General features: G+C 45.4%; 2 protein-coding genes across 4 annotated transcripts in view; both read right to left on the bottom strand.

Annotated features, from left to right (window-relative positions):
* The window catches only part of NOD1 (nucleotide binding oligomerization domain containing 1), a 47,372-nt gene extending 37,967 nt beyond the window's left edge, over window positions 1-9,405 (bottom strand). The window contains 1 exon segment of the mRNA XM_077304515.1: window positions 9,128-9,405. The gene's annotated coding sequence lies outside the window, so the exon portion shown is untranslated.
* Window positions 9,406-10,589: 1,184 nt separating this feature from the next.
* GGCT (gamma-glutamylcyclotransferase) lies at window positions 10,590-19,907 on the bottom strand. 3 transcript variants are annotated; one of them, XM_077304517.1, is made up of 6 exons: window positions 19,761-19,811; window positions 17,162-17,265; window positions 16,881-17,062; window positions 15,300-15,445; window positions 13,993-14,128; window positions 10,590-10,754 (listed from the first exon to the last, which is right to left on the bottom strand). In XM_077304517.1, the coding sequence occupies exons 3-6, from the start codon at window positions 17,046-17,048 to the stop codon at window positions 10,608-10,610; spliced, it is 597 nt and encodes a 198-aa protein (XP_077160632.1). In that variant the 5' UTR covers window positions 17,049-17,062; window positions 17,162-17,265; window positions 19,761-19,811; the 3' UTR covers window positions 10,590-10,607. The 3 variants fall into 3 exon arrangements, with proteins under 3 accessions (XP_077160632.1, XP_077160631.1, XP_077160633.1); XM_077304516.1 differs by lacking the exon at window positions 17,162-17,265 and having other exon boundaries at window positions 19,761-19,907; XM_077304518.1 differs by lacking the exons at window positions 17,162-17,265; window positions 19,761-19,811 and adding an exon at window positions 19,541-19,658.
* Window positions 19,908-24,205: the final 4,298 nt, after the last annotated feature.

Below are 24,205 nucleotides of genomic sequence, written 5' to 3'. Positions count from 1 at the left end.
GACCTCTGACGCACTGTGCTCAATGGAATGGCAGGGGATTTCAAAAGTCACCTTGAGGGTAAAAAGTCAGGAAACTGCCAGGATGTTTCCTCTCCCTGGATGCATTTTCTGGGATGCTGTCTGAAGGTCACCCAACAAATCAGTTAAGCGTCACACATTCCTTCTGCTAAAGCAACAGGGTCTAGAAAGGCCCTGAGATGACTCAGCTTGGGCAAGCACAAAAGACCCTCCGGAGCTAGAGACAGCTTTTGCATTGCAGCTGCTGTATTCAAGATTACTGATCAACATGAATACAAACAATAGACGCAAGCAGCAATGTGGTACCATAAAGTCCATTTAACTGCCACTGAAACATGAACATGGTATTGGTTCTGACCTTTAATGCTATACGCAGCCTGGGTTCTACTTATCTGCAGGACCGCTTGGTTGCTTATGCCCCCTGCAGGGCTCTTTGCTCTGCGGATATGAATTTACTGGTTGTCCTGGGCCCCCAGGACATCTGCCTGGCCTCAACCCAGGCCAGGGCCTTTTTGGTCCTGGCCCCAACCTGGTGGAATGAGCTCCCAGAAGAACTGAGGGACTTGTCGGAGTTGTTAACTTTCTGCAGGGCCTGCAAGATGGAGCTCTTCCGCTGGGCATATGGTTGAGGGCAAGGTGGAGTCCCGGTGTTTTTATCAGAGGATCCCCCCCTGATGCCTATTAGGCCTGGCTCCTCGCTCCCGGCAGAAGATAACTTGGCCCTCCAGTTGAACGGGGGTGTGGGGGGGGGATTAGGGAGGGGAGGAATGGGAATCGGAATGCTCAAATAAGAGGTCGCCATCTATATCTATTTATTGTTGCAAGGGGCGTTTTTATGGGTTTTGTGGTATTTTATTGTTTTATTTTATGTGAACTGTCACGAGACCACCAGAAATGCGGTGGTATATGAATGAATGAATGAATGAATGAATGAATGAATGAATGAATGAATGAATGAATGAATGAGTGAGTGAATGAATGAACGAACGGTGCATACACTGAATACTCGTTGAACTATAAGTCTAAAGTGATCATATCAGATTGGCAGCAAATACACATGAAAGATTTACCCATACACAAACTTCTTCTGAATTGTATATGTTTTCCAATAATTCCATAGATTTACAAGGTTAAAAAGATACAACTGCAGACTTGAAAGCAGCAGTCAGTTTATTAAGATTTATATTTTTACAACAACAAATGTACTTATATACTGGGTCCAGATAAAGAGATGCAGCAGGACTCAGAAGAGGCTGCATATGGCATCTCTGCATGTCACTGTTCCTTATCATCAGAGACACACCCAGTTAATCTCAGTGACATGTAGAAAAACAGAGAAGGTGGACTCTTCTGCAAATCATCCTTTCCTTTTTATACTCTAAAACATCATGTTTTTGAAGGAAGTGTTTCTTCCAGGAAAAAAAAAAAACAGCTATTAGAAGTTTGAGAAACTTTTATGTAAAAGTTGAGCAGGCGTACCTTTAACAGAGCAACTAAGGTGGTCTAACAGACCAGTGAGGCTGGGAAGGGATGTTTAGGATGTTAAATGGTGTAGACTCTTTTGGCCAAATAATGTAAAATGCAATTACTCTATGTGGGGCTACCTTTGAAAATGGTTCAGACAACTTGTCTAAAATGTAGTGTCCAGGCTATGCCCTGCACTGGTTACTGTTTCCAGGCACAATTCAAAATGGCAGTAAATGGCTTGGGGTCAAGTCACCCAAAGGACTGGCTCCCCCCATGCTGTCCAGCCTGCCATTTAAGTCCTGCCTCTCAAGCCCTACTCCTTGTGCCTCTGCTCTCAAAAGGAGGTAGCGTTACAACCAGCGAGAGGGCATTCCCTGAGTGGCACCTTGTCATCAGAATCCCCCTGCTGAGGTTTGCCTGACACCTACTTTACTGTCTTTAGCACTCTGTTATAGGGGTTCTACTTCATCAGCTTTTACATGGCCTGCTGCTGCATGTACTTGCTGGCTTGTTTTTAATGGCTTTTTTAAACACTGGGTTTTGACTCTAAGCTGCCTTAAGCAGGACTCTGAAGAAGGGGCATAGAAATAGGCTAAATAGTTAAACCACAGGATGTGACCAACATTCCCATGCTTTAGCACTTGGTGCCGGTCAGACACATCCAGCTTCGTTAAGATTTTCCATCTTACCCATGCAGCTTAGGGAGGTCGCCTGGTTGCTGATGACTCATTAAGGAAACTGATGCAAACTACTTCAACACCATTGCGCAGTTCTAGCATCCCAAGATGCAGTGGGCTGCTGCCCTTTTGAGACAGTGTCAATGCAGTTGTAGGGAGAGAGAGATTCTTGCAGTACTGACCTAATGCCCACTTAAAACAACAAGGAGGAAATGCTAACCAATAAAGGGGAATTAGAACAGGAAACATAAAATCAAGATTCTGCCCAAGAAAATGAAATAATTTTGAACATGAAACTGAAATGTTTCAGAATTTTGAACAGGAAACTGAAATGTTGACTGATATTAAAATTCTGTTTTAGTCTGGGGAGATTAGTTCCTACAAAATAGAAGAGGGGAGAAAGCCAGAACAGGGACTTTGGAAATTAAGGAAGTGCATTCCAGCATTCTGCAGGCCAGGAAGAAAAGAAAAATCGAATTCCAAACTTTGATCATGACACAATTGAATAGCCATAGCAACACAAGCCCTGACACTCCTGGCCAATTACAGCTTTAAATGATTGCCCAGAGCTACATCTGCGGAGCAAATAAATATTGGGTAAGTATATATTTTAATGTTCAGTGGTGCAGAGTTTGCGCCTGCATACGTTAAGCAGCATGCTGATGTGATCCAATGGACTCACACTGCAATCCAGACACATCCCTTTCTCAATACATTGAAGTCAATGAACTTAGAAGGGTGTAATTCAGTTTAGGATGGAGCTGGAAAAAGTGGGCTTTGCTTCCCCTTTCTTTCTGGCTGAGCAACTGCTGACCCCACCTAAGCCATGTGGGGATATTTGTTAATGTTGCTCATGTCTAGTTTCTGTTACAGCTTCTGTTGCCCATCCTTTTTCTCAGAAGCACAGGAAGAAAAACGGAAGAAGAATCAGGGAACAGTTCAAGATCATCCAGAGACAAAGAAGATCATTTTTGGAGACAAGCAGGTTAAAGATATAAGAGCATTCATCACAGACTGTCTTTGACCCCTTTGCTTGGCATCCTTTGAGTCTGACAAACATCGTTTGCATATAAATACACAGCTAAATAAAAAAAAAGAAATTCCACACAAAATAAGACACGAGACTCATCATCAGCAATTCATAAAACATTATTTACTTAATCTATACCCCATCTTTCTACCCAACAAAGACTCAAAGTAGCTAGCATTGTCACCCTCCCCTCCATTTTATCTTCACGACAACTCTGTGGGGTAGGGTTAGGTTGAAAGCATCTAGCAAATTTCCAGGGCAGTGTCAAGGGGAAAGCAGTTCTTAATGCAAAATCTAAAGGCACGCTAAAGAATAAATTAAAAAAATACTCCATGAGATAGTTTGTTTTTTTAAAGACTCAGTTTCATTACTGTTATTACAATTCAGAGAATCTTAAATTTTCATCTTTTCAAAATAAGGTTTCTAGTCCTCATTATTATTATTATTATTATTATTATTATTATTATTATTATTATTATTATTATTAGATTTATTCCCCGCCACTCCCTTGCGGCTCTTGGCGGGTTACAACATCTTTAACCCCATTAAAATCCATTAAAACAACAACTACAGTTTCGGCATTCTTAATTAACTAACTAGCATGGCAAGATCGGCTAATCAACTTCCCTCTCCCACTACTGGCAGGTGGAGAGGGGATCCTGATGGTACCAGTCCCAATCCTAGTTCCAGATCCCGGATCCCGGGGGGACATAGGTGTTAGCCTTGGCCTCAACCATTCATGACTGTGAACATTTTCAAAGCACTATTTATCCATATTTCACAGGATTTATTTATTCCCCAGACCAATATCTGTTTTGTTATCTCCAAGATATGACATTTGAACATGCAAAGCCCTAGATCCACCACTAGAAATGCCTAACGGGTCTCAGACTAGGGGGAATGGGATATTTTTAATAGCAGGCAGGAATGTGACTATATTTGCAGCTCCCAAGGTTTGTTTATTAATCAGCATGTGGTTGGACAACTACGGAAACACAGAACAAATCTGTATTTTGGAAACATTTTTAAACACTTGGCTTTTGCAAAATGACTCAAAAGGTTCTGTCTCAAAAGTTTTTTTAATGAAATGGCACCGTAGTAAGTAGGAAATCTTTCTTGGAAATCAGGGACAGAAAATTAAAACTGTGGATTTCTCTCTCTGCTTGGGGTATCAGGATTCACTGTTAGCTGAAGAACTTTTTTCATGCCACTTCTGACGGTTTGTCTGTCTTGTGGCTTAGGCTAAAGAGTAGTTCATGCATTTTATTATTATTATTTATTAATTAGATTTATATACCACCTTCCCAAATTGGCTCAGAGCAGTGTACATCAAATAGAAAATATACAGACATTCACTTACCACTATTAAATCACTTAAAACCATGTCTAATGGCAACTGTCCAATCATAAGACGGCTACTTCTCTCCAGAGATTTTAGTACACGATTGCCTAACAGAAACATGTCACAAATTCCTGAGTCAAGGGTGTGCCTCTTCCCATAGAAACTAGAAACTCCAGGAGTGGAACAGAGCCCCAAAAGAGCAGAAATTATGTTTCTACTAGTGAAGCATCAACTATTATTAAACTTTTCCAGCTTAGTATGCATAGAGGTTCTCTTGTTTCACATAGAATAATCAACCTGATAAAAATTTAGGGCTGGGGAAAAACATTACATTAAAATTACTAATAAAATCTCTACGTTTTAAAACATTTCCATGGGCTAAACTGACTTGCATGGTGCTTCCTGGGCACTGCTGCCCAGTACTGAGTGAAAGACTTTTCTTTCCCCTAAGCCAGTGGTTCTCCACCTTCCTAATGCCGTGACCCTTTAATACAGTTCCTCATGTTGTGGTGAGCCCCAACCATAAAATTATGCAAGTGTCCTTTCACAGACATTAAACTGAAACTGACCAATGGCGTGAAGATCCATTGTTCATAATTGTATATAAATTGTTTTTTTCCCAGTTTTGCCTCTTGTCCCACCATGCTGCTCCAGACAGACAATCACTCGATCTACCCTGCAAGGCTGTTGCGTGGATGGCACCCCCCTGGTCAAGCTGCTTGCCCTGTCACGACCCCTGTGAAAGGGTTGTTCGACCCCCAAAGGGGTCCCGACACCCAGGTTGAGAACCACTGCCTTAAGCCACCCACTTCTGTTTTTATCACATTTCCAGGGTTTGAGATCAGGGCAAACTCAGCACTGACCGGCTACCAAATTAGAAACAACTATCCGAAACAACTATCCACATAACCTGGCCAAGTAATATATGGCACTGATATCAAGACCAACCAGAGTTTCTGTTATTACTGGACCTATCAGTGCAATTCTAAGCAGAGTTACATTCTCCTAAATCTGCTGAAATAAATGGGCTCAGAAGGGGGCACAACTCTACAAAACACATTTCACTGCAAAACACATTCCAGATTCAAATGTCATGCCAACCATGGTTTGCCTTAACTGCGATTTACAGTAAGAAGGAACAGAGCTGGCTCATCCATTAGACGGACTGCCTAAGGTGCTAAAAGAGACTCAGGCCAGTCCTGGCCAGGACAGCTTGAGCTATACCAAGGGGCAGCCCACAGTAGCACCACTTGTGCCAGCATTGCTCCCCCCAGGTACACCATGTGACACACTGTGGCAGGGAACACCAGATTGTGCTCCTGTCCCTGCCACCACAACCATGATGGCTGGAGGAAGGGAGGGAAGGAGGGAGTACGAGAAGGTAGCTGCCAGCTTCAAGAGGCCCACGGCAGTACCTCCTTACCTGCCTAGCTCTGTTCCGCAATTGTGGCGAGGGGCAGCTGGGTCACAGCAAAGTCAAGGGCCAACTAAGGAAACATACGCCCTTGGGCCAACCTTGCTATAGTACTGCTTATATTTGAAAAATATAATGAATCTGCCTTGCTATGATCCTTGACTTGGATCATTTGTCCATCTAGCCCAATGCTGCCTGCTCTGACTGGCAGCAGCTCTCTAGAGGTGGCTTGATGTTGGCAGCAGCTCTCCAGAGGTGGCTTGCTGTTGCTTGCCTCTGCACAGCCACCCTGGGCTTCCTTGGAGGACTCCCGTCCAACTACTAATCAGAGATGACCCTGCTTAGCTTCCGAGAACTGATGAGAATGGGTAGCCCATTCTCTGGCCAGCGCTTAGCTCCATATGAATTTTCTAACTGAATGAAGCCCATTGGAGGGCGACTGATTTGTCTGAGAAGTCTGTTTGTGACAACACATTAGCAAGGTTAGGGAGTAATGCAGCCTTGGTGGGCCTGGGGGTACTTTCAGAATTTTGACAACTGTGATGCAATAAAATGGCTGCCATGGGGGGTCCAATCACAAAATGTTGTTCGGTTCCAAGCCAAGCACCCTGCGATGCTCACTGCTGCATCCAAAGGGTTGGTGACTACACCTGCAAAGGTGATGCCTCCCGAGCTCCTCCGAAGGACCTCCTCCTCCAGTGGAGTGTAGAAAATCCACCTTGGCTCTTTGCTTTGAGGAAGAGATATTTTGGGAAAGAAGAGAGTCAGACTAGGCAACTGACCTGCAGGGACCATCGAGCCCATTGACACCAAACCGGAGGGCCCTGAGCCAGTCAATTGCCTCCCTCCCTGGTTGAAGTGCTGAGAGCCAAGTCTGAATCTCCATGGAAGTTCAGTGGGTGACCTTGGGCCGGTCACATACTCTCAGCCTGAACTACTTCACAGGGTTGTTGTGAGGATAAGATGGAGAAGAGGTCAATGTCGAGTCTCTTTGGGTTCCCATTGGCGAGAAAGGCAGGTATAAATAAACAATAATAAAGAAGATTAAGGGATAACAGCAGGGGAGAGGATGCCACACGGGGCTGCTGTGAGCCAAGCACATCAACCCCAGGTGCTCTTCAAGGCAGCCTGACAGCAAGGGGGAGGGGGAATGGACAAGAGCAGGAATGAACACGTGACGGAGCTAAAACAGTTCTGCAGGGCCTGTAAATGGCAGCTCTTCCACCAGGCATTTGGTTGAGACCAGGTGACCAGCAACATCTGCAGAGCTCCTGCTCCGTTCCTCCTTCCCTCCCAAAAATCCACTCCTGCCTTCTGCTCTGGACCTGTTTGCATTATTATACTCTGTTACCTCTGTTGTATTATTATTCTTATGAAAAACTAAGTTCCATGTACTGTTTTCTGCATTTTATGTAAACTGCCCTGAGCCTCAGGGGAGGTCAGTATATAAATACAAAAAATAAAATAAAATAAAATAAAAGTGCCCTCTAGTGAATCAGCCCTGTGGTCCATCCAAGTCAGTACAGTCTACTCAGGCTGGCCGTGGCTCTCTAGGGTCTCAGCCAGGGGGTCCTTTCACATCACCTACTGCCAGAGCTTTTCACTGGAGATACTGCACATTGAACCAAATGGGTAGCCATGTTGGTCTGAAGTAGCACAATAAAATCAGAGTCCAGTAGCACTAAGAAAGATTTATTCAAGGCGTGAGCTTTGTTGGTCTTAAAGGTGCTACTGGACTCTGATTTTATTGCAGATTGAACCGGGGACATCATTCTGAGTGCCAAGAAGAGGCTCCACCCCTGAGCCACAGCCCCCTTCCCCAAATGGAGATGGCTGCAAATGAGAATCCTCGTGATCGTTCATGGAGGCTACCGACTACTCCGCTGTTCAGAGAGCAAATCCTGAAAGCTCTTCTGTGGGCTTTCAGTGCCTCAACGGGGGAGCTCTGAGCGGATTGCAAAGTATTAAATGCCACCCTGTTGTGATACAAACCTAAACCACGGCTTAAGGATGTGAGAAACTACCGAACAATTCTCCTGCTCTCAGCCTTTAGGGCAGGGGTAGTCAACCTGTGGTCCTCCAGATGTCCATGGACTACAATTCCCATGAGCCCCTGCCAGCAAATGCTGGCAGGGGATCATGGGAATTGTAGTCCATGGACATCTGGAGGACCACAGGTTGACTACCCCTGCTTTAGGGGACCTGTGAATCGACTGGGTGTTAAAAGAGTGACTGGGGGACTATTACCAGGGCTTTGTATCGCCTGCAGGGAGAAGCCATCCTTCCCTGCTTTTTCCCCATTAAATAAACTTAATGAACCAGGATTTTAAACCTGCCTGCCTGTTCAGCAGCCCTTTGCAGAGAAGGCTGGCAAGTCCAGCAGGTCTTCAAGATCCATGACCTGGGTCACCTCCCCCATCCAAATATTTTGGGGGGGATTGTAACATCTGTTCTGATAAGTTCTAAGGAATGCGAAAACTTGTCCGATCTTTATGCCTGGTGGCTCTTCATAATAGGTATCCCTCGGGCTGCAGTCTTGGTTTTGGATTGTGCAGGGGAACAAAGCGGCTGCACAAAATCCCCAAATTTCTTTCTAGGTTTGAAAGTGACAAAGAGGAGGGTTGGGAGGGGGGACTTTAGTCTTCATGATAGTTTCACAGACACCCCCCCCCCCCAGAACTCTGCATCCTTTCTCTTTTAAACCCAGCCTTCCTGAAAAGAAGGCAGGGAAGGAGGGACGCCTCTGGATCCAGCCTCCCCAAATTATTCTCAGGATGGATTCCAGAGGGCACCTGTGTTGGCTTGAAGCAGCGGGGCAAATCGAGAGCCCAGGGACACCTTGCAGACCAACCAAGTTTGATTCAAGGTATGAGCTTTCTCATACCTTGGATCAAACTTGGTTGGTCTGCAAGGTGCCCCTGGACTCTAAAGGTGTCACTCTCAGCATGACATTTCCAGCCGGTGGGGGGCAAGGGCCAGATGCTCAGCTTTTGCTTTCTCCTCCCCAAATCAGGCCTTGGGAGCCGAAGAGCAACTTTCCTTCCGACGGCTGCGCGCCCCTTCCTAGGTGGGCGGCGCGGGGGTGGGTGTGTCGGGGAAGGGGCGTTGTCCCGTTCTGCAGCGGAGCCCCCCAGCCACTGGCGAGCCCCGCAACAGGTCCTTGCGCAGCCCAGACTTACCCTCGCCCGGCCGAGAGGGAAACGCAGAAGCAGCAGCAGCCCTAGCAGCAGCGCCGGCCTCCTTCCAGCCGCCTCGCCCTGCCTGGCGTCCCGCTGCTGGAGAGGGCCAGGAGGCGGGCTTGGCCGGCAGGAGCCGCGCTCAGGTGGGCCGGCAGCCCCGGAAGGGAGGGGCGCCCTGCAGCGGGCCCAAGCGCCGGCCAACGCAGCCCGCCGCGGCCATGGAGGGCTTGCTAGCGCAGCGGGCAGCGCAACAGCCGCGTCTATTGGCCAGCGAAGGGCGGGGCCTGCGGCTTGCTTGGGGGCGGGACGCGGGGGCCACTCCCCCCCCCTCCAAAGTAACTTTTACAAATTGGTTCTGTCCCCAGTTCTTCCACCATCTCCTTAAAGCTGCCAGCTCTGGCTTGGGAAATACTGGAGACTTTGGGGGTGGAGCCTGGAGTGGGGGGATTTGTGGGACTTCAGTAATGCTGAGGGGTCCCCCCTCCAAAGCATCCCTATTATCCAGGGAAATTCATTTCTGTCGCCTGGACAGGAGTTATAACGCCAGGGGGTCCCCAGGTCCCACCTGGGGACTGGCATCCCTATCTGGGAAATTTCTTTGGGGATGGAGCCTGGAGTTGGTGGGATTTGGGGTGGGGAGAGTCCTAGGTGGAGTATATAATGGAGCCAACCCTCCGAAGCAGCCCTTTTCTCCAGGGAAACTGCTCTCCTCCATCGGGAAATGAGCTGTAATGCCAGTTGATTCCTCAGGTCCCACCTGGGGACTGGCATCCCTATTCCTTCATACACTTGTGGACTCCCTACTATTTGTAGAGCAGCAGCTTTGATGAAGGAAAGGGAAGGGAGGAGGAGGAGGAATTCAAGAATCTCATTGGTCTGAGGGATCAGTGGGAACCATACGGAAGCAACTCTCCTGGGAGCCCAGCAGAACCTCACAGATTTAACAATGCTGCCAGTCCCTCCAGAATTATTTCTCCCTACATAATTCAGTTGAATTTTGTTAACTAGGCTTATACACTATATAGGGTAAATCAATAAGAGCAGCAATAGGAGCTATGTGGGCAGCGTCATTTCCAAATGCTATGCTGCCTGCCAGACAGCATGAAAACAGGGTTTTTTTACTCTACTCTAAGGCAGAATGATGAATGACTATCTTGCTGACTTTTGTTTTGGAAGCCATAGAAAATGAAGCAGAAAAAGAAAGATTGAACACAATGGGCATTACAGCATCATGTAAACATTGCAAGGTACTCAAAATTGTAAATTTCAGCACTTAGAGCAAAATCCCCCTTTGCAGGTCGACAGGCTTAGAAAGGTTTATTTTGGATTGTCCTGTTAATCAGGAGTACAGAAGCTACTAAATAGAAGTCCATTTAAAGTGCATTTTTAATAACTAGAACGATTTGCATAAAGATGATGCTCAAACAAAAGGTCAATCAAGGAAGATAAAACAAAACCAGGGTTGTTCCAAAACAGTTTATTATGTTGTCTTCTCCGTTGCAATAACAGCAGCTTCAATTTCTTCGAACACTGGCACATTTCCCATATAGTTGTTTGTCTCTATAGTTCCTAATTTCTTCTGATAGTCAATTGGCAAGCCATTCTGTTTTGCCCCCATACAGATGACCTTCACAAACAAAAGGTACAGATTAAGTTAGAATCTACTAGTGATATTTTAGCACCATTGATCATACATCAAAACAGAAAACAGATCAAGGGACAAGGTTATGGCCCATTCACACCTACATGTACACCTGTTTCTCTGCATTCAATGACTGGCAGCTAAATGGGTAAACTGGATCTACCCAGAAGATATGAAATATAGAAATTATTTCTGGTCTAAGACCACTGATAAGTCATTCACACAAACTGCTTAATTCCTTAACTGTAGACAATGAATTCACATAAACATATTGCCATGTAACTTACCACGAAGCCATTCTTTACTATGATCCTGGTTTGGCCAGGATCTTGGAGACCTGAGTTCAAGTCACTACTCTAACACGGAAACTTCCTATAACCTTGAGCTAGTTACAGTCCCAGCCTAACCTACTATCAATGAGTCTGTCTGGAGGATAAAAGGGAGGGCAGGGACAACATCTGCTTCGGGTCTCAATGTTGTAAGCTGGTAGGGGGTGAGGGTTGGAGAAATTGGATAAACAAATAAATACAACTTAAAACAGAGGAAGAGCCATTTGAAGGCCCCATAATTTGCTTAGTAGAGTGGTACAACTCTGGCTATTGTTCAAGTATCAGTCTTGATTCGCAGTAGAAAACTTACCGTGCCATGCAGGAGGCAGCATGGAGTCATATAAGCCCAGCCTAAGACGAGGAAGTTCTACATCGAAGGAAGTTTTTGTACCTTCTTGCTTTTTACTTATGCACAGTGATGTGCTTTCCCCAACCCCACCACCCTGACAGAGAGCTGTAGCCAGCCTGGCAGCAGTGGCTGCTCACCCCCCGCCCCCCGCAACCTGCTGATCTATTTTTTTCTGACATACCACTAAACAAGATGTAACAACAACAAAACACTCCAAAACAGCCATTTTCAGTCACAAAGGGTTAGATCCACCCATTTTTCCTCACCACTGAAAAGGGGAGATGGGGCCCCTCCTCTAACTACAAACAGACTGTGTGGGCATCATGAGACTTGCATGGATAAAAGCCATGGGGCTGGAAGAGGGAGAGGAATGAAATGGCACTGAGTGAAAGAGCTGACTGGGCCCATCCCACAGAGAAGGAAACCTTCCACAGAGGCCCTGTAGGTATGCCCCGTTCCCTCTTACAAACACTGAAACTATAACAGCAGACTGTTCTGCAGCTCACTAAGCACCATTTATCATTCCATTATCCTAAACAACTCTTTTGGGAGGAAAAAGTTATTTTCCATTTTCAACGTGAGGAGCAACCGAAAGAATCGGAGATTTGCAGAGTTCTTGTCAGAGAGGAGCAAGTGAAAGCAGAAGTCTTCCTAACTGCTGCAAGAAACTGCTCCCTCTGCCTGGCATGAGGTTTTAAAAAAATGAACGGAAGATCATTCAGATGCTGACTATGGAAGAAAAAAAAAAGGGGGGGGGAGGGAGAACAGAGCCTGAAATGATTTTAAATTAATGGTTGGTTTTTTTCAGCATGCAGAAAATAAACTGGGGATAGAGAAACGAATCTAAGGACAAGTGAGAGGATGTCTTTCTTCACAAAATCATGAAGCACAACGGAGAAAAGAGAACTGAATCTTAACTGTGCCACCCTAAACTCTGTTAAGGCCACAATGGCAGAGTGGTGGAAATGCTGTCGAATCATGGCCTACTAATTGCAACCTTGTAGGGTTTTCCAGCAAGACAGCTAGCCATTGCCTGCCTCTGGGTAGCAACCCTGCACTTCCTTAATGGCCTCCCATCCATTTACTGACAAGGCTCCCCCTGGCTAACTTCCAAGATCAGGCTAGCTTGGACCATACAGGTCAGCCAGACTTCCTTGCAGGCCTCCCATCCAGGTACAAAGCAGGGCCAGCCCTGCATCACTTCTGAGGACAAGGTATTGTGGGCCAGCCAGGTCAGGGCAAAATGGGCTAGCGGTTTAGGATAGTGCTGTTAATCTTGACAGGCAGGCAACTTTCAAAATTGTAGAAGCCCCAGTCTGGAAATTTAAACCCAACCCTCAGAAAAGAAACTTTATTGCAATAACTTTTCTTTGGCTCCAACATCCACACGTTGTGGCTACAGACGATTAATATGCTGTGGGCCATGTGTGCAATTAAGCATCTCCCAAACCATTCAAGACACGCAGAGACATTGCCAAAGGCTGGGGAACAGATCCTGCAGGTTCAGCTTGTTCCAAGCATCCGACACACATACGGGGCAAATTAATATGACTGGGGACTCTCTGCAGCAGTGCTGGCATGCCTCCTCCACTCTCCTCCCTTGCCTCTCTGTGGCTTCCCACCCATGTGAACAGGAGTGGGGAAGTGTTGCAAGCTCGCCTCATCTTCATGCCCGATTGGATCTTGCTCAAGTTTGGCTATGGGGAAAGATCCACCCTCCTGTACACAGCAACACGGCTGCAAGGAGAGTGGAGCAACATGTGCCGATTTTGCCAGCAAAAGAGTATTTCGGGATTCCCCTGAGAGTGCCCAAGTAGCCTAGTGATTAACATAGTGCCGATTTTGATGGGTCTGTTGGGACTTGCACATCTTATTTAGCAAAATTGGAATTACAGTGTCAAAGCAGCTGTGAGAAAGCGTGGAATATGGACCGGACTTCCATGGACACATTTGGGCAAGATCTTTGCAGTGTGAAATCAGAACACCTACAGCATTTGCTGGCAGGGGCTCATGGGAATTGTAGTCCATGGACATCTGGAGGACCACAGGTTGACTACCCCTGACCTACAGTATAGTCTCTTTATATGTTAAAAGGACTTGGGTTCTTTATGGATTGTCTCGTCGCTGGAGCATGCTTTTGGTTTTACATGGAATTGGTTTTTTTAATTGTTTTATGGTAGCCCACCATGAGAGGCTGTGCAAGAACGGCACGTAATAAATCCAAATGATTGATTAATTAATTCATTAATAATGTTCTCTGCTTCAGCAGGTCATAGTAATAGCATAGCAATGATCAGGTTCCTATGAGTAGGAGTTCATTGTCAAGCACAGGCCAGTTTTTTCCTTGGCTCAGTCTCCTGGAACTAATCCCAAAGCACAGCTCTGCCCTAGATGAGCAACAATGTTCTTCTCATGGGCTCCTACCCAAGCGTTTCTCTCATGCAATCCTAAAAAGACTTACACTCTTCTTAAGACCATTGGCCTCAGTGGACTTAGAAGGGCATTACTCTGTCTGGGACTGCACAATAACAAGGACTGCACTTACTTTTTTGTAGTGTGGAGAAGGAAGATTACAGACATAGTCATTCATCTGATAACTTCGACATCTTAGCGTTTTCCCTTCTTGAGTGTTGACATTAATTTCTATCGGGGCATAAAGACCACCTTCAACGCCCTCTTGTCTGAAAGATGAAAGACGAGGGCCATGAAAACAAATACAATAATTTATCTATTCAAAGTGTTGTTGAGTGGACATTGTGCAATATGAGACCAAAAAAACAAAAGTTTAACGGTAACTTTCCCAGCAATTTTTAACACTTAGAATACCACCAACACCTACGCTTATGCCACTAGGGTGTGTCTCAACAGCAGCTGCAGCAAAATTTAGCATTAAACTGGAAGTGAAAGAGGAATAAAGTTCCGCAATATTTTATAGAGAGAAGTTCATTACTACTGTGCCACCCTCGCCCATTATGCACGGAGTGGAAAGTCTGCATTCGGGGTGGAATGGCAGCGGCTAAAATCACCAATTATGCACGCTGCAGGCGGCAACCGGGTGCAGAGTCAACTTATGCCGCCGAAAAAGCCTCATTAGCGAGATGCAGAAGAAAGTGGAGCTTCCTGGGACCAGGGCGCAACCAGAAGCGGCTCCGGAGTATCTGTGTGCATAATCGGATACTCTGGGTTTTGCCGCCATTGTGTTCCGTCCCGTGCATAATCGGTTTGCTTCGCTTCTTCCTCCTCCTCGTTCTCCATGCCACCGTTTCAGCGGCCGTGCATAATAGGCCCCTGTGATGACCAAGTTAATTCTCTGATCTCCAGTATGGATACAGAAAGGATCAACAGAGTGTTCACAGGCTGGTGGTCTGGATGTTCGCTGTCTGTACATGCTTATCACAACCCCACATAACTGATCTTAACAACAGCCAGCAGCCACTGTAGGAAGAAGCTTGACTCCCAATATATTCTGAGCCCAGACAAGCTCAGTCCTGCCAGATTTCGGAAGCTAAGCAGGGTCAGCCAAGTGGCTAGCACTTGGAAGGGCGACCTCCAAGGGATACCTGGGTCATAATATCGCATCAGGCAATGGCAACCCACCTCCAAACATCTCTTAGGATCGCCTGGCTATATCACACCTGTGCCATATGATAAATAAATAAGTCCCTGGCAGCTTTTTTGAAATTGGCCTGGTTGTTCTCAAAACTCCAAAACTCCTCACAGGCTCCACAAGACTCCGGACACCAGACCCAAGAACAAATTTAGAGTCCAGTGGCACCTTTGTTGGTCTTAAAGGTTCTGCTACTTCAGACCAACACGGCTACCCACTTGTATCTATCATCATAACCCACTTACTTGTCCAGAGAACTTAAATCACAGCTGTCCATGAGCCACACTATTCCCCAGACTTCATCCCCAGGACTGCGCAGGATAGTCGCCGTACTTCCATGCCAGGTCAAACTCTGTTTCCCTTGCGGAGAGCCAAAAGCAAGCTTGTAATCCTGTGAATTAAATCAGATAAATCATCAGTCTCTACCTATTTATTTACCGGCTTGGTTTCAATCCCATCCTTTTCCAGTGGGCTTACAATATCACAAACAGTACAAGAGAGAGGATGTCACCGAGTGGCAGCATGCAGATCCTCCCAATCATTCAATTAACTGAAACAAAGACCATTCTGGTCTTCCGATCATTCAGTTAATTGAAACAAAGTTCACAAAGAATCAGCTGAACACCAGAGGACAGAAAAATTACTTCCCTTGACATGTGCCTAAAGGGGTTTCAATTTAAGAACTGACCAAATAAAAATAGAGAGTTAAATGAATGACATAAAATAATAACATACTTTGGCTGCATCCACACAGCCACGGTTCTCCTCCATGTTCCTTATGTTGCCCCTGCAGATGCAGAGGCATTCCCAGTGGCAATGGAAGAGACCTCATGGAAGTTTTCCCCATACTTCCCTTGTCCCAGTCCCCCATGCCCCCCCATCCTGTGCCACTGGAGGGCTTTTCCAGCCTTAGAAAAAATCTCAGTAATTCATATATAATTATAGCATTAAGCAGCAGTCAGTTACCAATTTTAACTACCTAGACATGTCCACTGCTGATTATTTTGAATCCCCACCCCCATCAAGTTCCATTGGCCTGGGGAAAATGGTGGCTGTGGGGAGGTGAGGAAAATGGGACCAATGTAGACAGAACTGGCAAAGAAACTAACCTTCCTGTCCACACAGCATTCAAAAGTGGTATGACTGTGATCTTCCCTAAAAGGAGTAAAGCAGGGGAAACATACCTTGAATAAGACTTAGTTGGTCTTAAAGGTGCCACTGGACTCAAACTGTGTTATATAAGGATAGATTCAAATGGGTAGCTGTGTTGGTCTGAAGTAGCACAATAAATTCAGAGTCCAGTAGCACCTTTAAGACCAACAAATATTTATTCAAGGCGTGAGCTTTCAAGTGCAAGCACTCTTCCTCAGACTAAGGACTCCCTATATGACAGTGGGAATATATAGCAAAAAATTATATATAGCAAAAAATTAATTCTGTAAAATTAGTAAACTGTATCACACATTGAAATACAGCCATATAATTCTTTGCCAAAACAGCTAATCAATCCCCTGGAATTCAGTTGTAGTTCACAAAAACATAGGAGAAATAAAACTCTGTCAGTGATCAAAGGCTCCCACCCCACCATTTGCTGCTGGCTCCATCTGTCACTATACAAGTGTGAAACATTCCTGTAAGGAATTACAATTTTTGATGGACTCTGGACTCTGATTTTATTGTGTTATATAAAAACTACATTTTTATCCCGCCTTTTTTCGAGAAGACTGGAAGCTCCTTGTTTGTTAGACATTCACAGATCTTCTACACATGGAAGTAGACAACTGTTTTCAGCATATGTCAAAAGAGAAACAAAAGGCAGGACCAACCTGTAACTTTGCTATGTCATGAAAAGTTGCAGATGGATTTCTTAACGTTATCCTCTCCCGCAACAAGTTACTGCCATAGGCAAAATAGAGGAAATGTTCTTCCTTAGAGTTACAGTCTCCAAAGCTGCCACCTGATCCAGCACAAGAACAGTTCCTGGGGGTTTCCATCTACGAGAGGAACTCTGTGGAAAGAAACAGCAGTTTCACATTTGTTTGTTACGGCAGGACTTGGACCATGAAGATGCTGCTGATCTGTTAATCCAGAGTGCCCCAGCGTTTACCTTTGTTCAGGCCCTTAATGAGCAAAAATATTTCTTCCTGTTGTTTTGCTGATGCGTAGCAAATTTCTCGTCCCCTGGTGGAGCTTCTCTCCACCTGTTTCCCCCTGGGAAGAAAACGACCTAATAATGACCCTCAAAATTATGCACACACAAAAAGCTCCCTCTTAGAACAGCAGCTACAGTGGAGGAAGGAGTTTTGCAGAATCTAAAGCAAAGTGTAGCCTTGAATGAAAAAAGGAGGCAAGTTAGAGACTGGGGAGTTTGCAATGCAAAAGTGCAAAACAGTTTTTTGCATGTGCAACATAGAAAGGAAAACGAAGCATACCTCTGCCCAGAGACTAACATGGGCAGAATCATCCCTACAGCATGAATTGCAGATTTCTTGGCATTGGTACAGGGGAACTGCTATTTGGGAGAGAATAAGCACTTACCTGTGGAGATGTGCAGCTAATGTTCATGAGCCCAAAGAACTGCTTCCTATTCTGACTTGATTGATCTTGTTTGACTGAGGCAGCTGGGCAGGTGGCTGTAGCCACTTTTTCATTCACCTCCCTCCCTTTCCTGTATGAATTCATTCAAACCAATAACTGCTAAGTTATCCCCCCACCCCACACACACACGCATCCTTGACAACTTAGAAAATATAAGCCTCCAACTAGGACTTGGGGATCATCCAAATTACAGCTGATCTCGAGACTACAGAGATCAGTTTCCTTGGAGAAAATAGATGCTTTGGAAGGTGGAATCTATGACACTGTACCCTCCTGAAGTCCCTTCCTCTCTGGGCTCCATCCTTAAATCTCCAGGAGTTCCCAACCTGGCTCTGGCAACCCTACTGCCTCATCCCCCACTGGTGGCCGCAAGGAACACAGCAACCCTACTCAAAGCACATGCCTCACGCTGCAATCAATTCCAGCTAGCCTTCTCATCACAGCACAAGGTTCACTGCACCAGCTTGGTGTAGTGGTTAGGAGTGCGGACTTCTAATCTGGCGAGCCAGGTTTAATTCCTCACTCCTCCACATGCAGCCATCTGGGTAACCTTGGGCTCGCCACAGCACTGATAAAGCTCTTCTGACCCAGCAGTAATATCAGGGCTCTCTCAGGGTGTCTGTTGTGGGGAGAGGAAAGGGAAGGCGACCGTAAGCTGCTTTGAGATTCCTTTGGGTAGAAAAAAGCAGCATATAAAACCAACTCTTCTTCTTCTTCAAATCCCCACTCTGCCATGGAAGTATGCTAGTTGACCCTGGGCCAGTCACACACACTCAGTCTAAATTCCCCCTCAAGGCTGCTGTGAGGATAAAATGGAGAAGAGAACAACAACAGTCACTTTAGGTTTCCATGGGGGGGGGGGACAGGGTACAAATGAAGTAAGTGACTAAGTATCAAGCCAAGGAATCTCTGGAATGGTGCTTTTGTGAAGTGGCTAGTAAAGTGTTGTGTCTGTGGTTCTGCCAAGGACCACACGTGAGGTCCAAGCCTGAAAGGTAATGGACCAATGCAAGGATCCCCTCTGCTGGATCTAGTCAGTTTCAAGTGAAACTGACCAAGGAAGATCTATTAGCTTCTGTATGAGTTGGGGTTGGTTGTGGGTTTCTTTGGTTCAATTCAGTCCTTCTTGGACCATGCTGAGGTCTTAATAAAGAGCTCAAATCATTTCCAGTGTCCAGCTCTGAACCCATAGATTTAGCAAACTGTATTTCCCTGGATAGCTTTGTTTGGGGGGGGGGGGAGGAGCCCATCACCGTTATTTTGATTTCACCTATTTCTGAGTCAATGTAAACATGCCCTATGCACATCTGACACTTGCTTCAGGTAACCAGTGCTAATTTTCCCAGTGTCTCCTATCAGAATTATATCATAATCCTTTTCACCATAGTCCCACTATATGTCCTTTAGCTACGATTTCAGAAATATCCACATTCCATCATATGCCTTCAAGAGCTGTTCTTCTGAATCCAAACATTTGCTTGAGCCCAAGCCTCCCCCTTCTCAAGAGAAGGTCTTCTTCTCTCCATCTTCCCCTTGGCCACCCCACTTTTCAAGACTGGGCATAGATAATCTCCCAAGGACTCTATCTTCAGTCACCAGCCACGGTGGGAAGGGTGGGTGGATGGATCTCAGTTGTAGCCCAGTAAATCACAATCCACAAGGGTTCTGGGGTGGGTTGTCACGTTTGGGGCTAATTTCACAGCCACGCCAGAATCTGGGTCTCTTTCCTTGAGGGGCTGCACTAGCTCCCCCCCCCCCTTTACCTGCCCCCCCTTTAGAGAGCTGGACTGAAGTTTTGATAATCATATTAAAATTGTTGCTCAGCCACTGAGAATTATTATACATGATGATAGGCGATGCTTTTCCTACGCAGATTAATAAATCCCACCTCTACCTCTTCTAGTGAGTCCCACTTCCGCATGCCCTGAAGGCTAAAGCCTGCAAGGCGCCCCAGTTTCAGCCCCCTCCCAAGGGGACCAGGTGGCTCTTCAAGGAAGCACCTTCCCTTTGCAATAAGCAGCGACCCCCCGCCCCTTCGGGGCCTCGGCCATGTGGGGCCAAGCCCAGACAGACAGACAGACAGCCTCCCCCCCTTCCGCTGACCCGACCTGCCGCCTCCGGCTCCCCTTCGCCTTTTCCTTCCTCACCGCAGCCCCGGCGGCTGACCTCGAACGAAGAGCAGGCAGCAACGCGTTCGGCCGATGAGGGCAACGCTCATTGGCGGAGAAGGTTCCAGCTGCCCTCGCCGGCGCTGCTGATTGGCCGAGGTCCCCGCCGCAGCCCTTCCCCTCTCTCTTTGAGGTGACGGGTCAGTTTACAGGCAGGTTCGGGCGCGTAGACTCCCTCCTACAGGGCAGCAAACAAAAACCTTGTTAGATCTTCTTGGCTTGGCCAGTCTCCTGCAGCAGCAACATCTGTTCTGAGCAGTCGTAGAACCACAGAATCATAGAGTTGGAAGGGCCCTCTTGGGTCATCTAGTCTAACCCCACACACAATGCAGGACACTCACAGCCCTATCGCTCATCCACTGTAACCTGCCACCCACTTGAGCCTTCACAGAATCAGCCTCTCCGTCAGATGGCTATCCAGCCTCTGTTTAAAAATCTCCAAAGATGGAGAACCCACCACCTCCCGAGGAAGCCTGTTCCACTGAGAAACCGCTCTAACTGTGAGGATGTTTAGACGGAATTTCTTTTGAATTAATTTCATCCCATTGGTTCTGGCCCATCCCTCCGGGGCAAGAGCTTAATATACCCGGAGGGCTTTCTAAATAAAAATTCCCTCACCTTGCTGCTGAATGAACCTTGCTTTTAGGTCTGAGCCACTTCTGTTTGTTTGAGAGTCTCTCCAGAACTGCTGATGGTGCTGTAGCTAAGTTGTGTGAAGTCATTTCTAACAATTGCTAATTATTAAGCACAAACAACTAGCCATGCATGCATTGATCCAATGTGTGCTAACATTGTACTAGGTGGCCAGTAGAGCAAAACAAGTTATAATGGTGCACATGCATGCAGTAATGGATAACTAGCTGAGAAAGTTAACGAGGCTTTGAAAGTGACAGAAATGATTTTGGTCCTTGTTCCTATTGAGATTTACTGAATGGGACCTCCCCCCCCTGGTTCTCCACAATGTTGGCAACAATTCTTGCTTATAAATTAATGCAGACCCAGTGATTTAATAGACAAGCCATATGTGGTACGTCTGTTCAGTCTTTATATCCCACGCTGATGTTACCATTTCTAGGCTCTGCTATTTATATCCTCAGCTACGAGAAGTGGTGATTCCCTTATTCTCAGTGTGTCATGGTGGCGCAAACTAATTCCAGGCCCTCTGAACAATGAGGGATATTCACATGGCTAGTTCTTGGACCAGGCCAGTGTCATTCTTATGGAATGTTGGTGAGACCCAGAAACCACTTAGATAAATTACGTGAGACTAAATCTGTTCAGTTGTTAACATGTCCGTGTAAACGGGTACATTCAAGTCAGGCTTATTTATATAGTCACAGACCGGAATGCAGATGAAACTTTAAAAATGTTGGAAAACAGCTCTCTGTGCGATGTCTCCTGACTTGTGGGGTATAAGCAGGAACTCTCTTGCCATAGAGTTAGTGAGATAGATAGGACACTGACCACTCTCACCTTTGATCTCACTGATCTGTCCCTAGAGGGTAATTTCCTGTTTCCACAGTCCCCATTCTCTTTCTCCTCCATCTCTCCATGAAGCAACAGGATAGCTCCATCCAGCTATTTAGAATAGAATAGGAACCTTTTAACCTCTAAGAATGTAGTATTAAGTTCTTTATTAAATAGTTGATATATTAGTTAAATACCACATTTGTGAATGTGTTTCTTTGTTGTTTTCACTCCACATGTACTCTGCCAGCCACTGCGTTACTTGCCTCATCAAGGCACTCTGCTAACTTTAAGGATATTAAGACTACCAATCCTTAATATCCAACAAAAATGGGTACATTGATGATTTGTAACCAAAATCCTGAAGTTTTTTTTATTATTATTGAGTAATTAGCATTGCCAGCCTCCAAGTGGGGCCTGTAGATTTCTTGGAATCACAACTGATCTCAAGCCAAAACAAATAAGTTTTCTCAATTCTCAGTTCACAAAGCATGCCCTATCAGTTCTATGGACTCTATGAACTATCAGACAGGAACTGACTACTGACTTAGTAATTGCCAGAGAGTCATCAGACAAAAGTTTGTTAACTATGGCCATGTTGCTTGTGGCTATTTGCCATGATCCTAATGTCACCAGTAGGAAGATTAACCTAGCTTGGGCCTTGATAGAAGAACGTGCCCAAGATCTTCTACTTGGCTGCAGTTGCATGGGCATAATCTTTTGCAGAAGATTTGTTTTTACTTCCCAGCCACTACCACAGAGGGAATGCAAATAAATATGTTAAACAAATAAATCTCTTTGGGCACTGTAATTTTTAGAAGAAATATTAATTAAAATGTTTAAATCAATTCAGGTCCTTTAACATTGTATTGTATTTCTCTGTATTCCATGGACGCAGCCCAATAACAACTCTACAATTCTTCCGCGGTCCAGCAGAGGTCAACACATGACCAATCCTCTTTTTGCAAAACCAAGTTTAATATAGGAAATACCCACTGAATAGTTATGCAGGTGCATTTCTTACACAACCTAAGAGGGTTGTTTAGGGCAACGTTGCTCTCTGTCATATCATTTTGACACATTATTTAGGCCAGTTTAAATCCTTACCATCCCTATCATACTCTGATATTATTAGGTCCCTTTTAAAGTGGCACCCAAAGAACATCACTAACAGAATGACATTTCCCAAGGAACGAACAGCAACTGACGAGTGAAGATTTGGGCCTCCGTACAGATTCAGCGTCTTAAGCTACTACTGTCAGACACAAATAAAGACCTAACGAAAACTATTGCTAAATTTGCTTGGGGAGCTATAAAAATAAGGCAGAGCTGGACCAACCCTATTCCCTAATACTTTTACACTTGATCCATATACAGTTGTTCTTTTTTCTTAGTTTTTATCCATTCACGATTAATTTTATATCTGTAATCTTATGTTTCCTACTGGTGGGTCTATGACCGTAAATAAAATTGATTGATTGGGCCAAAAATCATCTCCCATTATAGGAGGGCTTGGATGGTGATAGTCAAAGTGCTCAGCTGGCATCGGCACCTGTGAGCTGACTGCTGCCAGCACTGGTGTTCAAGGTCATGATTTTAGCAGGAATTCTATAGCGACCACAGGCAATTAATGCAACCTCAGGCAGAAGATCAAATTTAATTATTCATCGCTGCCTTTCAGCCTTTGACATTTTTGCTATTGCCACTTTTGGAACCATATTTTTTAAAGAATGTTCTTTGACAGATGATCACGAATTGACAGCTTAAGCATCTGTAACTTGGCTCCTCTGAGTAAGGTCACCCTTTCCGAGTCATTATTGTGCTAACCGTTGCCCCTCCACGATGTAGAGCTGTCCCCCCCCCCCTCCCCGCCTCTCCGTTGTACCATTATTGTTCTGACTCTCCGGGTGTTGTGTAAGTGCTGGTCAGCAGCCAGGGCCCTGTCCCAAAGTAAATGTATGAGCTGGTAGTAAACCTTGACGGCCATTAGGTGCCACTCTGACTCTATGAAAACAGTGCCACAAAGGATGCCTGGAGCTGGCTGCTTCCTTCATTTTCTAGGTTTTATATTGTGGCCAAATGCTCTGATATCGGATGGGTCCTTTGCCTTGCTTTGGTGTTTTTTTGGCATTCTAATCATCCAAAATTGATTGCTGCCTTTGTAGAATGATGAGGTTAAGTATTATTCTATTTTATTTATCATATCATATGATGTTTATAGTGTAGCCAGGAAATCCGAGGAAAGGGAAGGCGATTGGAAGCCGCTTTGAGGCTCCTTCGGGTAGAGAAAAGTGGCATATAAGAACCAACTCTTCTTCTTCAGTGATATCAGGGTTCTCTCAGCCTCACCTCTCTCATAAGGTATCTGTGGTGGGGAGAGGAAGGGAAGGCGATTGTAAGCCGCTTTGAGACACCTTCTGGTAGAGAAAAGTGGCATATATGTACCAACTCTTCTTCTTCTGTCCAGGTCTTTTATACTTCTTTTTTTCTTTTTTCCCCTTAAGCCTGTGATTGGTGGAGCAGGTTGTACTCTCAGCCAATATGCTGGGGTAGGTGCTGTTGGATTTTTTGCCTTGTTTATATGGCAGTTGGTGGCAGTAGTTTTGGCCATATGAATAATCAATCACTGGTTTCTAAGGTCTTCCTCAATCTGTTTAAGCCATGTTTTCTTTGGTGCCAGTCGCTGGATCTTCCATTCAGTTGGTCGTTCCTGTCAGAGGAGTTTATGAGGCGGTCTGCTGGTGTTCATTCTGCAGACATGGCCAAACCATTGCAGTCTGTGCTTTTGGATTTGTTCTTTAATTTGCAGCTGGTTGTCACATTTTGCTCAAATTGCCTCATTTTGATTATGATCACATAGAGAGACACCCAGAATTTATTATATTTCTTGATCACATCAGTTTGGACTCTACAGGAAA

This window comes from Paroedura picta, chromosome 11 (assembly GCF_049243985.1).
Source record: "Paroedura picta isolate Pp20150507F chromosome 11, Ppicta_v3.0, whole genome shotgun sequence".
Classification (NCBI taxonomy): domain Eukaryota; kingdom Metazoa; phylum Chordata; class Lepidosauria; order Squamata; family Gekkonidae; genus Paroedura; species Paroedura picta.
This window is presented reverse-complemented; position numbering and strand designations above follow the sequence as displayed.